General features: G+C 44.3%; 1 protein-coding gene across 2 annotated transcripts in view; it reads left to right on the top strand.

The window, feature by feature from the left end:
• The window catches only part of SIN3A (SIN3 transcription regulator family member A), a 53239-nt gene extending 41299 nt beyond the window's left edge, over window positions 1–11940 (top strand). The window contains exons 16-21 of one of the 2 annotated variants that reach the window (XM_084816767.1): window positions 1718–1887; window positions 4456–4629; window positions 6530–6622; window positions 7946–8040; window positions 9776–9983; window positions 10659–11940. In XM_084816767.1, the coding sequence (XP_084672893.1) occupies window positions 1718–1887; window positions 4456–4629; window positions 6530–6622; window positions 7946–8040; window positions 9776–9983; window positions 10659–10889 (971 nt within the window). In that variant the 3' untranslated portion in view covers window positions 10890–11940. Of the gene's footprint in view, window positions 1–1717; window positions 1888–4455; window positions 4630–6529; window positions 6623–7945; window positions 8041–9757; window positions 9984–10658 lie in introns of both variants that reach the window. The other variant, XM_084816766.1, reaches the window with a different exon arrangement.
• The last annotated feature ends 485 nt before the right edge of the window (window positions 11941–12425 follow it).

Raw genomic sequence — 12425 nt, 5'->3', positions numbered from 1 at the left:
CCAAATGGGTTAATGCTAACAACCCAGAGAATAAGAGTGGCTCAGAGTTCAGGCCACTGGCAACAGCTTTGCATTTTTGACCTTGAGTGTTAAGTCACTAGAGGCATATTGTGCTGTGCCTGGTAAAAGACACAGACAAGAATAAAAGCTTAGACAGTTACTGAATAAAACCACATTTTTAAAACAATTAAAAATGCAAATTGCAGCAGTTGCATCAAAAGCTTCAAGATACAAAATTAGATAACTTGTTGCTAGCAAATAATAGATGTCTTCTTAAGAGAACAGAGAGAAATAGGCTTCTGCACCTACCCAGCAGGAAGCAAAATATGGGATTTTAAGCACAGACCTGTGGCCAACAGTGGACAGGAGTTCCTGAATTTTGGGATGTTAAATGATTAGCTAAGCCGGGGATGAGGAACATGTAACCCTCCAGATGTTGTTGGACTGCAACACCCATGAGCCCTAAGCAGCATAGCTAATGATGAGGGCTGGTAGGAATTGCAGTCCAACAATATCTGGAGAACCATATATTCCCCATCCCTGAGCATTCCTGAATTCTAAACATTTTGAGTTTGAGGCAATTGCCTCCATTTTCTAAAGAAAACACCTCTATGAACCCTTCGTGTGTGCTGGTTCTTGATGTGCATGTTCCCCATCTCTGAAAATATTTGAATGCTCAAGAAGTTCATAAGGTGGAACTAGGGTCCGCTGATCGAGCTGTACTTGGATTAAGCACTGCTGTGCCATGAACCCAAACAGGTTTCTTCCGTGCTCAGCTTGCACTTTCTTACCTTATACCAAGGGCATATATTGGACTCTTTCCCAGAGTATCTGGCTCTCTAGCTTTCTGGGACTCAACACTAAAGCTGCATGCAGCATTCCTAGGGTGAAATACTTCCATAAAGCTAAAAGCAATGAGCTGAAAGTTGAAAATGGTTGGGTCAATGGGTCAGTGAGAAAAAAGAAAAGGAGTTTAACGTTTTTGTGCCTAACATGTCTAACTTCTGGACAGAGGAAACATAGGTAGTGATTAAGACACAGGTAATCTCTCCTTTCTACTAACTATACCGAAGTCAGTGTAGAATAAAAGCACATGTTGGGGGGGGGGGGTGTTACTATCTTGTTCCAGGCTTTTAAAAAAAAAAAAACTTGTAATAAATATACGCCCTTGGTATAAGGTAAGAAAGTGCAAGCTGAGCACGGAAGCAACCTGTTTGGGTAATAAAGTATTTAAGTTCTATACTTATTTTCTGACCTCCTGCCTGCCCAAATGGATTGATCTCCTCAGGCAGTCAAGCCATATTTGCACGCATGTGTGTATATATAAATTTAATTTATGCTCTACTGCTAAAGCCAGTTCCATCAATTTTTATCATCTTGTAGCACAATCCTATATATGTTGACTTAGAAGTAAGTCCTATTAAGTTCAGTGGACGTTGCTCCCTGGTAAGTGGCTATAGGGCTGCCGCCTTAAGCGGCTTGGATTGGCCATCACATATTTCTTCTTGTCCCTGTCTACACAGGTCTCTTGATTTTAAAAGCTCTTTAAACGTTTGTAGCTTTTGATCTCTCATTTTAACAGATCAATATGATACTGCCCCAGTAGCAGCATTTAAGAGCCAGATAAGAGAAAGCAACAGGCCTCTAGAATGGGTCCATTCCCTTCTTAGTGTTGGTGTTGTATTTCATGGTGTGCTTCCTTCCTACCCCATTTTAGTGGACATCGATGTGGAAGATTATTATCCTGCTTTCCTAGACATGGTGCGGAATTTGCTGGATGGTAACATGGACTCTTCCCAGTATGAAGATTCTCTTCGTGAGATGTTTACCATTCACGCCTACATTGCCTTTACCATGGACAAGCTGATTCAGAGTATTGTTCGACAGGTGATCCTACCACTGTATTTTTTGGTGGGGGGGGGCAGGGGGGTGATGGAGAAAGCCATGTATGCCCTCCCCATGAAAATGAAGAAAAACCAAAAATCTGAGTTTAATTTGACTGAAATACTGGAGAGTAGAGGCAATAATTGCTTTTAACCAAAGTTTAAGATAAGAAAAGAGAATTATTATTGGGGAATTCATATAATAAGGTATTTCACACGGGGAGGAGCACTTAACAGTGTTCTATTCTGCCTTCATTCTGAGAGGATAGAGTTTGTTTTATTTAGGGTGCAATCCTATGGATTGCACCCTATTAGATGGAAGCCTTCAAGCTCAGAGGATTCCAAAAATTCAACGTCCTACTGGGCTATTGCCAGCAGGGCAGGAGGAAGACACAGTGGTGTTTTGTCCTCCCATTCCTCCTCCTCCTCCAAATAATACCCCAGCTAGATGGACCTCTGAGCCCATCTAACTCACTTACTGGCAGTGGATGAGAATGTACGACGGAGAGGCCACAGGATAATTCGGTTCTCAGCCTCTCCTTGCCCACTGTCACATAGCCATTTTGTCCTCCCCGACACCATTGGAGGTTGCTTTTTTGTGACCTAGAAAGCAGGCACCGTGGTTTTTTTCTGGAACAGCTGCAAGAGGATAGGGGGAGTGATTGGACGTCAGAGTCCCCCTCCCAAGGTCATAGGAGCATCGGGAGGGGGACACCAAAATATCCTATGGTCCCTGGGACGCTATCCCAGGGCCTTCAGATTAGTCTCTTAAAGCGTTTACATGCTGCTCTTCACCTGGAAAGTTTCCAGACCAGCTTCCAGATGAATAAAACAAGACAGTGCCTCCCCTCAGGCTTACGAACAAAGAAACAACACTCAAGGAAAAAGAGATGGGGTTGGAAAAGGAAAGCAAGAAAACTTTGGTACTAGTTCTTAATATTACACAGATCTTCTAACAGTCAGCTGTAATCAGCTGTAAGTTGTTGATCGTCTTATCATGAAGAGGTGGAATGGAAACAACTCAAAGAGAGGAGGAGCCAAAAAAGGCTGGTTTCGCAACTGATTCGATGGGTGGCCCAGCTTCCTGTCTCTCCCTATGCTATAGCCTGATGGAATGACTGCTGGATGGCAGGGGAAAGTTGCAGGAAGACTACATGTCATGATTTTCCTGAATGTTCAGCTCAGCTCCACCACTGCAACATCAGAATGTTCGCCTGACTTTACTTTGTTCCAGTTCTTTAGAATTCATACTTGCCTTTTCCAGAAATTCCTTCTTAAGCTTTATTAAACATGCTCAAAACCTTTTATTTTCAATTCTCGTCTTAATGGTTCTAAAGAAATCTGTGAGAGATGGTATGTGTACATAGGAAATAATAGCAAATTATTTTTTGTTCCTTTTCAGCAAGGTCACCTCATTTCAAAATGTGCTTCCACCTTTTTTCAGATTTAATTTATTGTAATGGATAGATATGTTACAATACACTCTGAAAACTGTGAAATGTATACGCTTGGAAGCTTTAATTGTACTAGCTGTTAACGCAGCCTAGATGTTGAGACATTTGTAAACTGCTTGCCCAGTGTCTCATGATAAGTATTGTCCACCCGCCCCCCAGGGGCAGCCAGGTGAACCTTCAGAAATGTAGCCACTTTAAAAGCCACACAAAGGCTCAATTCATGCACACTTTTGCCATTGTATGGATGGGATCCTTTCTCTGATTAGAATTCTGGGATGGTTTTGTTGGAATCTTGCAAGTTTGCTGAAAGAGGGAGATCTACCATTATTAACCTGTTGTCTTCAGCAGTTACAACTTATTTATTAAGAGCCTTCCCTCATTTGCTCCACCAGCCACCGACCTTGCCTGACTAGGCAAAAGTGGTTGCTGCTGAAGGAAACAATAAACGGCCTCACTGAAGACAGACACACCTGCTGAGGAGGAGAAGTTGATGGATAGCAGGAACTCCTCCTCGTCCTCCTCTTTGCTGTCAAGCCTGCCAGTTTCCAACTCCTCTCCTCCACCCCACTCCATGCCCTGCTAGACTGTTCAGGACGTTGGTGGATGGAACCTTCCATCATTGCTCAGAATTCTAAAAAAGCAAAGGAAGAGTTGCAGCCACATACTGCCTTTGGCCTGGTTCATATATAGTTTTCCCAATAAGTAGCCTTATAAGACTACGTTCAGAATGGGGCATGTGAGAGAAAACAGGCACAGTTGGGCTGTGTTATAGAAACCCAGTGTCTACCTGTTCAGCTTCATGCGCTATCTGCTGGGGGAGTGGGGAAAGAGAAGCGAAGCACAGTGAGTTTGGCTAATGTCTACATTTGTTGCCTATTGGCATTGCTGTTGGATGGCATGGCATTCATAAGCTTGTGGGTTCCTGGTCAGCAGCTGGTTGGCCACTGTGTGAACAGAATGCTGGACGAGATGGACCCTGGGTCTGATCCAGCATGGCTCTTCTTAAGCCGTAATTACTTCTCACTCTGGCTTAGTTAGGGTAAAGAAATTTTGAACCTGGTCATTTGGGTTTACAAAGGCATTTTAATGTTCCCCCCTCCTTCTTTAAAAATCACCAGCTTCAGCACATAGTGAGCGACGAAATCTGCGTGCAGGTGACAGAACTGTACCTGTCTGAAAACAACAACGGAGCTACTGGAGGCCTGCTGTCCTCACAGTCATCTCGGTCCCTCGTGGAGACAGCGTACCAGCGCAAAGCTGAGCAGCTCATGCAAGACGAGAACTGCTTTAAGGTAAAAAGAGGGATGTGGAGCCTTCATGGAATTAGGAAAGGAGATCCTGATGAGCTTTAGAGGGGACAGAAGTCTAGGGACTACTCTGGAAAGGGAAGGGGTTGATCTTTTTTGTTACTGACCAAGGACACACATACATTTCCAAGGTACATTAACTTTTATTGAGCAGTTCGCTAAGAGTTTTACTTGCCTTGTATGATGGCACCAAGTGACTAGTGTTAAGGCCATAACCTGCCAGTTCCAGTGCAATGTAAATAAATCAAGAAGATAGAAGATACCATAGGCATTTTATTGATGCAGCAGTGGCTGCATACAAATCCCCCTTAGAGCAACTAGAAATGAAACAACAAATAGGTAAACCGGCACGCTCCATCAAACCAAGGCCTGCATAAAATGAGCATTGGCTTTGATTTTATTATTTCTCAGCCTGGTGTCTTTACTAGAAAAAAAAAATTTTACTAGTGGAAATTTATCTGGATGCTTTTTCAAATGATTTATATTCCACGTGATTCAAATTGGTAGTAATGGCGTGTGGTCAAATCCCAATTATCTACTGCTCTCCCTATTTTGAGGAAGCAGAGAAAGAGGGAGGCTGCATCATTTGTGGGCTAGCACTGGCCTCCTTTTCCTAGAACCTTCTCCGCTAGTGTCTTCTCTGAGCAACTTCTTCCTTGTTTCTCAGGTGCGAGCAGACAGCAAGGGTCTACAAATTGTGGGAGGACTTAGTAGCCAGTGATGATTTCTACTAGCCAGTGGAAATATACTATAAATGCCTCTGAGCCCATACAGAATGCTTTTTTTTTTCACTGAGCAGGTGCCGCCTCCCACCCCACTGTCCTCATGAAAGTGAAGGGCTTGCAACACAGAACGCATGGCTTCCCACCGGCCTGAGTTCTTGTGTTTCTCCTTTCAGAAATGATACGCTGTTGACACCTCTCTTACGTTCTTTACATAACTAAAGAATACAGTTTTATCCTTTCCTCTCCCCAAATCGAATCCTTGTGGGGGTTTTTTACACTTATCCAACATACCTTACCCCCCACACACACGCATACACAAACACACACACAAACACACCCCTACCTCCCTCTCCCTTACCTTGCACACAGGGGTTCTATTCTTTTCGCACACACTCCTACATAGGACTTCATTTGTGTCCCAAATCCATTTCACTGCCAGGACCAAAGGCTCGTAAATTCAATATTTCTTTCCAGGGAGTCTGCTCTAGGTTTCCCTTGCTTCCTTGCAGCAAATCTTTCTTCCCTGATTTTTTAATCAGTGCCTGCAGGTGGGATAGAGCAGCTGGAGCAAGTTGGTGTGAAACTTTTTTTTCCTTTTCTGGAACAGAAGTGGGAAAGAGAGACCAGTGAAAAGGGCAACTCTTAATTTGCAGATGGGACACACACTGCTGTAGCAGACACATGTGGGAACAGGCAGATTGGAGAAGGGGGAAAGACTCCTGAGGTGGAGAGCACCAGAAAAGGACATTCATGGAACACATTTTTAAATGGTGCAGCCAGCTCCTGCTGTATTAGAGGACTGTGAAGGGTGGGTCAGGAGTAGCTACTCCACAGCAGAGGTGGGTCGGATAGTAACCAGCCCAAAAGGCGAAATGCTGGTAGGTCTGCTTCCCTCACCCCCACCTTTTTGTGGGGGGAGCAGCTTCTTGGAGGCTTCCCACCAAAAGTAAATTTATGGTCACTATGTAAATCTGAATTATTGACGAAGGCTTTTCAAGCCAGTTTTCTGCTGATCTGAACCTTCTTTGCTCTCCAGGAAGCTGGCTTTATATTGCTGTGCCAAGTTCAAACTAGATAGTGTGTCATAGGCTTTGGGCACCTAGCAGAAATACTGGGGAAGGTTTGCATTGCTTGCTAAATCTCTGTATTCTGTCGTGCAGTTGATGTTCATTCAGAGCAGAGGCCACGTTCAGCTGACCATTGAGCTCCTCGACACGGAAGAGGAGAACTCTGATGATCCTGTTGAGGCAGAGGTAAGAGAGGGCTGTTCTTGGAGCCCTTGATTAGCAGTTTTAAACATTCTTCAAGGCACTTCTCAGGTGACCCTATGTGCATTTTTAATACAGTAGGCCTTGGTTGTTGTCCTAAAGAAGACACACTTCTTCGTGCATGCTACTATATTAAATCTGTTGTTTTCCTTCAGATTATGAATACCTCAATCTGAATAGGCACAACGCTTGAATCCAAGTCATGGCTGTGTATTGGATTCTAACTTTTAACTGGTTTGGCATTTTCAGCTCAGTAGTGAGCACTAGACAACTATTTTTTTTTAATAATGAGGCTGAGATCTCTGGCCACTTTAGGTACCAAATTCCAGATTTTGTGCTGTGAAAAGTTTACGTGCAGTACAAAAATCAAAGAGAGGAGGTGAACCACAAGTAGCTGCCAAGAATGAGTTTGCGCTTCCCAACACTTTCTCATGAAGTCTTCATCAGGGATAATGTTTGCATGCTGTTCTTTAGGTTTTTTTGTTTTTTTTTTAAACACAACCTAAATACTTGGGCAGAATTTTTTTTTCAACACAACATGATCCTTCAGTATCAAGGCTACTCATAGAAGTTACTGCTGTGTACTGCCAGAGATCGCTGCCAAAGCCAACGGGGTCTGATCCTACCAGTAAAGTTATTTCACTTTGTAGTTCTTATGCTTCTGGCTCAGGGTGAGTAATGAGTCTTTTCAACAATACAGAGTAAAAAGCAAGATACAGAGGGCTTTTTAAAATTGTCCTTCATATGAAATTGCTGCTTCCAATGTGCCCGATAGGGAAGAGGATTGTGAAATTTTGGAAAATGGAGCTGAACTTTAAAAGTGTGGTCCTGAAAATTTCAGATGCGTTTGCAGTGATTAAAAGTCCATAAAGACATAGCTTTCCAGAAGCAGCAGACTGCCACTTATAAATATTGTAAAGGTTGTGCCATTAAAACAGCTTTAATGTTAAGCAGATTTCTTTTTAAACTTTGTTCGTAATGACAAGGGCAGAGAGAATATTTCGGATTCCTACTTGTTTGGCAGCAAAAAAAATTAAGTGCCTGGGTGACCAGGCATTGTGGGTTATTCTATCTCTGCTTTAAAGTCCAAGTTACACACATCTCTGCTGCTCTTCTTTAAAATAAATAAATGGACTGGAATTTCCCTACTCCACTTTTGCAAACACAGAGCCTAGTGTAACCATTGGAATAGGGAAGGGAAGCTTGCAGTGGTTGTATATATGTTCGTTCTTGAGCTGGTACAGGAGTGCTTCTTTTCATTTAAAGGGAGCTCATTAATCCCTGTCTTTATTCTGTGTCCCATTTCAGCGTTGGACTGACTATGTGGATCGGTACGTCAACTCTGATTCTACCTCTCCCGAACTGCGGGAACAGTTGGCCCAAAAGCCCGTGTTTCTGCCAAGGTGAGTGGACTGAGATCATGCATCGTTTTTTGCTGTAAGTGATAACTAGCCATTTTGAAACATGCCTTGCCTCTGGAGATAATGGCCCCATTGCATGGGACCACTATAGGAACTGCTAATTAGAGAGCCCATTGTGGCAGGATTGTGCTGCTGTTAATGGTCTGCAAGTTCCTAGTAGGCTCCTGCTCCCCTGTGTCTTGAGATGCCAAAAAAGCCTACAGAAAAAGGAAAGATAGCCACTTGGAGTGGCAGCTAGTGTGGGCTTGGGCAAACTAGCTTTGGCTTCATGTGAATGCACTAGATGCAAAGTGCTTTTGACACCAATAACTTGATTCCACAGCTACTGCTATAAAGGCCTGGCTTTTTGTAAGAAACTTTGAAGCCTTCAGTTAGTAGTGGCTAAGGGCTGAGTCACCCAGCAAAATGGCCATAATTGATTATTTATTTTGAAAACTTCTACCCTGCCCTTCCCATGCATTTGCATTGCTCAGGGTGGCTTACAGGAATTACAGCACAACACAATCCCATAAAAGAAAGCAGCATAAAAATAGAAACAGGCTCAGCAGATAAAATGTTCTAAAATGAGGGTATACCACATAAAAACCACCTGCCCAGCAAGACAGGAAATGTTTAACCCGTCATTGAAAACCTGTAGGAGAGGGGGCCAAACAGATCTCCTGTGATAAGGTATTCCACAGTCGGTGTGTGGGGTCACTGAAAAGGCCCTTTCTCTCGTCCTGACCAGTCATGCCTTAGCCATGGATGGGATGCAAAGAAAGGCCCTCTCCAGTAGATCTTAGGAAACAGGTGGAGATGGTCCTTCAGGTATCCCAGATTTGAGCCATTTAGAGCTTTAAAGGCAATTGCCAACACTTTGAATTGTGACCGGAAACAAACCAGTGCAGTTGTTGCAGAATAGGTGTAATATGTTCCCACCAGCATCCATTCTAGCCCAGCTGAAATTTCCCAAGTCTCTTCAAAGGTAGCCAGTTATAGAGTGCATTGCAGTCATCCAACCAGGATGTAACTAAGGCATGTGTTACCGTGGCCAGGTCTGATCTTCTCAGGATTGTCTGCATCCTCTCCCACTTGTTTGTGGAAGACTGCAGAGACCGATCCACCCAGGGTTCAGCACAAGCAGAGAGTGGGAAGGAGAGATTCACAAGGGCTGGCTCACTTAATGCTTGTCACGCGCCAAGGAGGAGAAGAGAAACTACCATTGCACACATTGTCCCAGCTTCAGCCAACTGATAGATGTAGTCATAAGCTTTTGTGTCTTCTCCCTGAATCAATAAAAAAGAACATAAGAAGAGCCATGCTGGATCAGATCAAGGGTCCATCTAGCATTCTATCTGCACAGTGGCCAACCAGCTGCCCACAAGAATACCAGAAAGCTCATTTGTGGCCAGGACAAGGATGGTATATGTTATAGCAGTTCTTCCTCAGTGCAGGGTACGCATCAAGTTAGACAGTCCCTGAGAAACCTCTCCTTCCCTCTCAACCTGTTCTCAGCTCTGGTGGAAGGGGCTCTGTGCCCTTCTACAGCATTTCACAACAAGCCGAGAAGGATGCAGGCAGCCATGGCACTTGTAACGTATGAATCGACCCTTACGCTCTTATCGTCATTCAGCACGAGCAGTGTGATGGATTTTGAGGAGCAGGCCCCACGAGCCACGCCATCCAGCCCGATGAGGGAGGCAGGCGCTAATCCCAGCAGGGGCTCTCTGCTTTACAGGAACCTGAGGCGGATCCGCAAGTGTCAGCGGGGTCGGGAGCAGCAGGAGAAGGACGGGAAGGAGGGGATCAGCAAGAAGCCCTTGGAGAATGTGGAGAGCTTGGACAAGCTGGAGTGCAAATTCAAGCTAAACTCCTATAAGATGGTATACGTGATCAAATCGGAGGATTACATGTACAGGAGGACAGCTCTGCTACGTGCCCATCAGGTAAGGCTGAGAAATGGAGATGGGATGAGCAGCTGATCTTCTCCCCAAGGGAAAGCTGCAGACTGCCAGAATGTTGGACGGTTTTGATCTCAACTCCCCTGACGTTCTGTCCTTGTATCACTGGCCTGCACATGGAGAATGCCCTGGTGGATTAGGCCTGTGTCCGTTGGGGGAAAGGTGGGAGCCTCTGGATGTTGTGGTCCAGGCGTTGCTTGGGCCAAGAACACTGAACACTCTGCTGCCCCATCAGCTCCCACTCTGTAAAACTATAGACCACTGTGTGCCCCTCCATTGGTCCTTGCATGAGTTAATGGATCATAACTAATGTGACTGCACAGATAGAACTTCCACTGTGCCTCAAAACACAGCACTTTTTATGGGTGTCAGCTGCTCACAAAACCATCTGCCAGCTAACGATGATAAAGAACTGGAGTGAAATACAGTTATTCCATGAGGGCACATGATGCAGTGCAGCAACCTTGCTGAAGCCAAGTGGCTCTGGGTCTGTTCAGTGCCTGAATAGGGGAAAGTCTGAAAATCCTATGTAGGCTTCCCTGAGTTTCATGGAGGAAAGGGGGTATACATGTCATATATTTCCACATGTGACCCCTCATTGTGTGAGTGTGTGTTTGATGCTGGTGACTGTAGCCCTCTCTCCCTCTCTGCCCCCTGTAGTCCCATGAAAGAGTGAGCAAGAGGCTGCACCAGCGATTCCAGGCCTGGGTGGACAAATGGACCAAGGAACATGTGACCCGTGAAATGGCAGCTGAAACAAGCAAGTGGCTAATGGGCGAAGGGTTGGAAGGCTTGGTGCCTTGCACCACTACCTGCGATACAGAGGACCTGCACTTTGTGAGCATTAACAAGTACCGCGTCAAATATGGCACAATATTCAAGACGCCCTAAACTCCAGTGGGGAGATGAAAATGTAAGAGTGTTTAGGGGTGCACATTCGTGTGTGTGTGTGTACATCAAGAAAAACAAGGAAGATGCGTCCCTCCCCCCCTACCCCCTCACTGTGTATCTCCGTAACAACGGCCACTTCTTGACTAATTCATAACTGGTACATCCTGTCGCCCCAGTGGGGTTGCTTTTGAAACATAAATCCTGAGGAACTGAAGCTGGAACTGTTGCCAAGGGGCTGAGATTGCCATACATGCACCATGGCGTGAGGGACGTGGGGGTGTCTGAGTAGCTGTAGAGAAACCCACCTTGCCTATACACACCAGCGTTCTCCAATGATATGGGCATCAAGGACATCCGGGTGCTTGATGAGATTTGGTGCATTTAACCCCCTTCCCCCAAAAGAGTCTTATGACCAGAATATCCTAGGAATCCCAGAAATGCCTGGTCACCTGAATCAACAGGACTGGCCAGCAGACTTTCTGGAATCTTCCATGAGCTCACTGGCCTCAATAGTCCAGATGTCAGAAACATGGATCTGCCCCCTCAAGTCTTCTCCTCTTTACCGGTTTCATCCCTGTGACCTGGACTCCTGACTTGCAGAAACCAATTAAGATCAGTCTGTCCTTTCTAGTGCCAGTGGAACTATTGTTTTATTTTATTTTATTTTTGGACCTGCTTGTTTACTAGTCTCTCTTAGTGCCATGCACCAGCTTTTCACATAAACACTCTCTTCCCCCACACTCACAACAACACACACACACACAGTACCTATACAAACATGTGCTCTCACAATAGCAGCAACCAATTTTAAACTGGTTTTTCCCTTCTTTTTTTGTAAATAAATGTACATATTTGTCAATTTTTTTGTTTTTTATTAAAGAAAAAGTATGCTTGATGTGCTAGTATAACTGTACTAGCTTCTTGTGTACCTTAGTACCAGGTGGCTTCAGGTTTTAGTACCTACAGACAAGAGCAGCAGATACGTTTTATTACACTTTCTACCAAAGGGAGTTATCATTGTAGTGCTTTGTGTGGAAACTTGTTTCTCCTTTTTGTAAAAAAAAAAAAAAAAAAACCCACAAAAATTATTAATAATACATCTTGGTTCTTACTAGAGAAAGATGTGTGCTTGCCAGTTCCCTCACCCTGTTCTGAGAGGTGCATTGCTACAAATTAGGCAGGGGGACATGTGACCCAACTATATTCTTGGCTTCACTATGGATATGAAAAAGTGTGTGTGTGTGGTGTGTGAGAGAGAGAGAGAGTGAGAGAGTGTGTGTGTGTGTGTGTGTGTGTGAGAGAGAGAGAGCACGCGCAAATGAGTGTATTGTGGTTTAACATAACTATTTCAGGCAGCCTGTTTGATATATGAATATATATTATATAAATTTTTATTTCTTTTCTTCTTCTTTGGTGGGTAGCTTTTTTATCCACCTTGTCTTCCAGCTCAGAGAATCAGCACTTTTGGGAAGTGTTGCTGAGCTATCTATTTTGGTTGTCTGTGCTTTTATGTGCGTTTCTTCTCAGTATTGAAGA

This window comes from Heloderma suspectum, chromosome 11 (assembly GCF_057233095.1).
Source record: "Heloderma suspectum isolate Gila_16-S chromosome 11, 16-S_ref, whole genome shotgun sequence".
NCBI classification, from domain to species: Eukaryota; Metazoa; Chordata; class Lepidosauria; order Squamata; family Helodermatidae; genus Heloderma; species Heloderma suspectum.
Note: the sequence above shows the minus strand (reverse complement) of the source record. Positions and strands in the feature narration are given on the sequence as shown.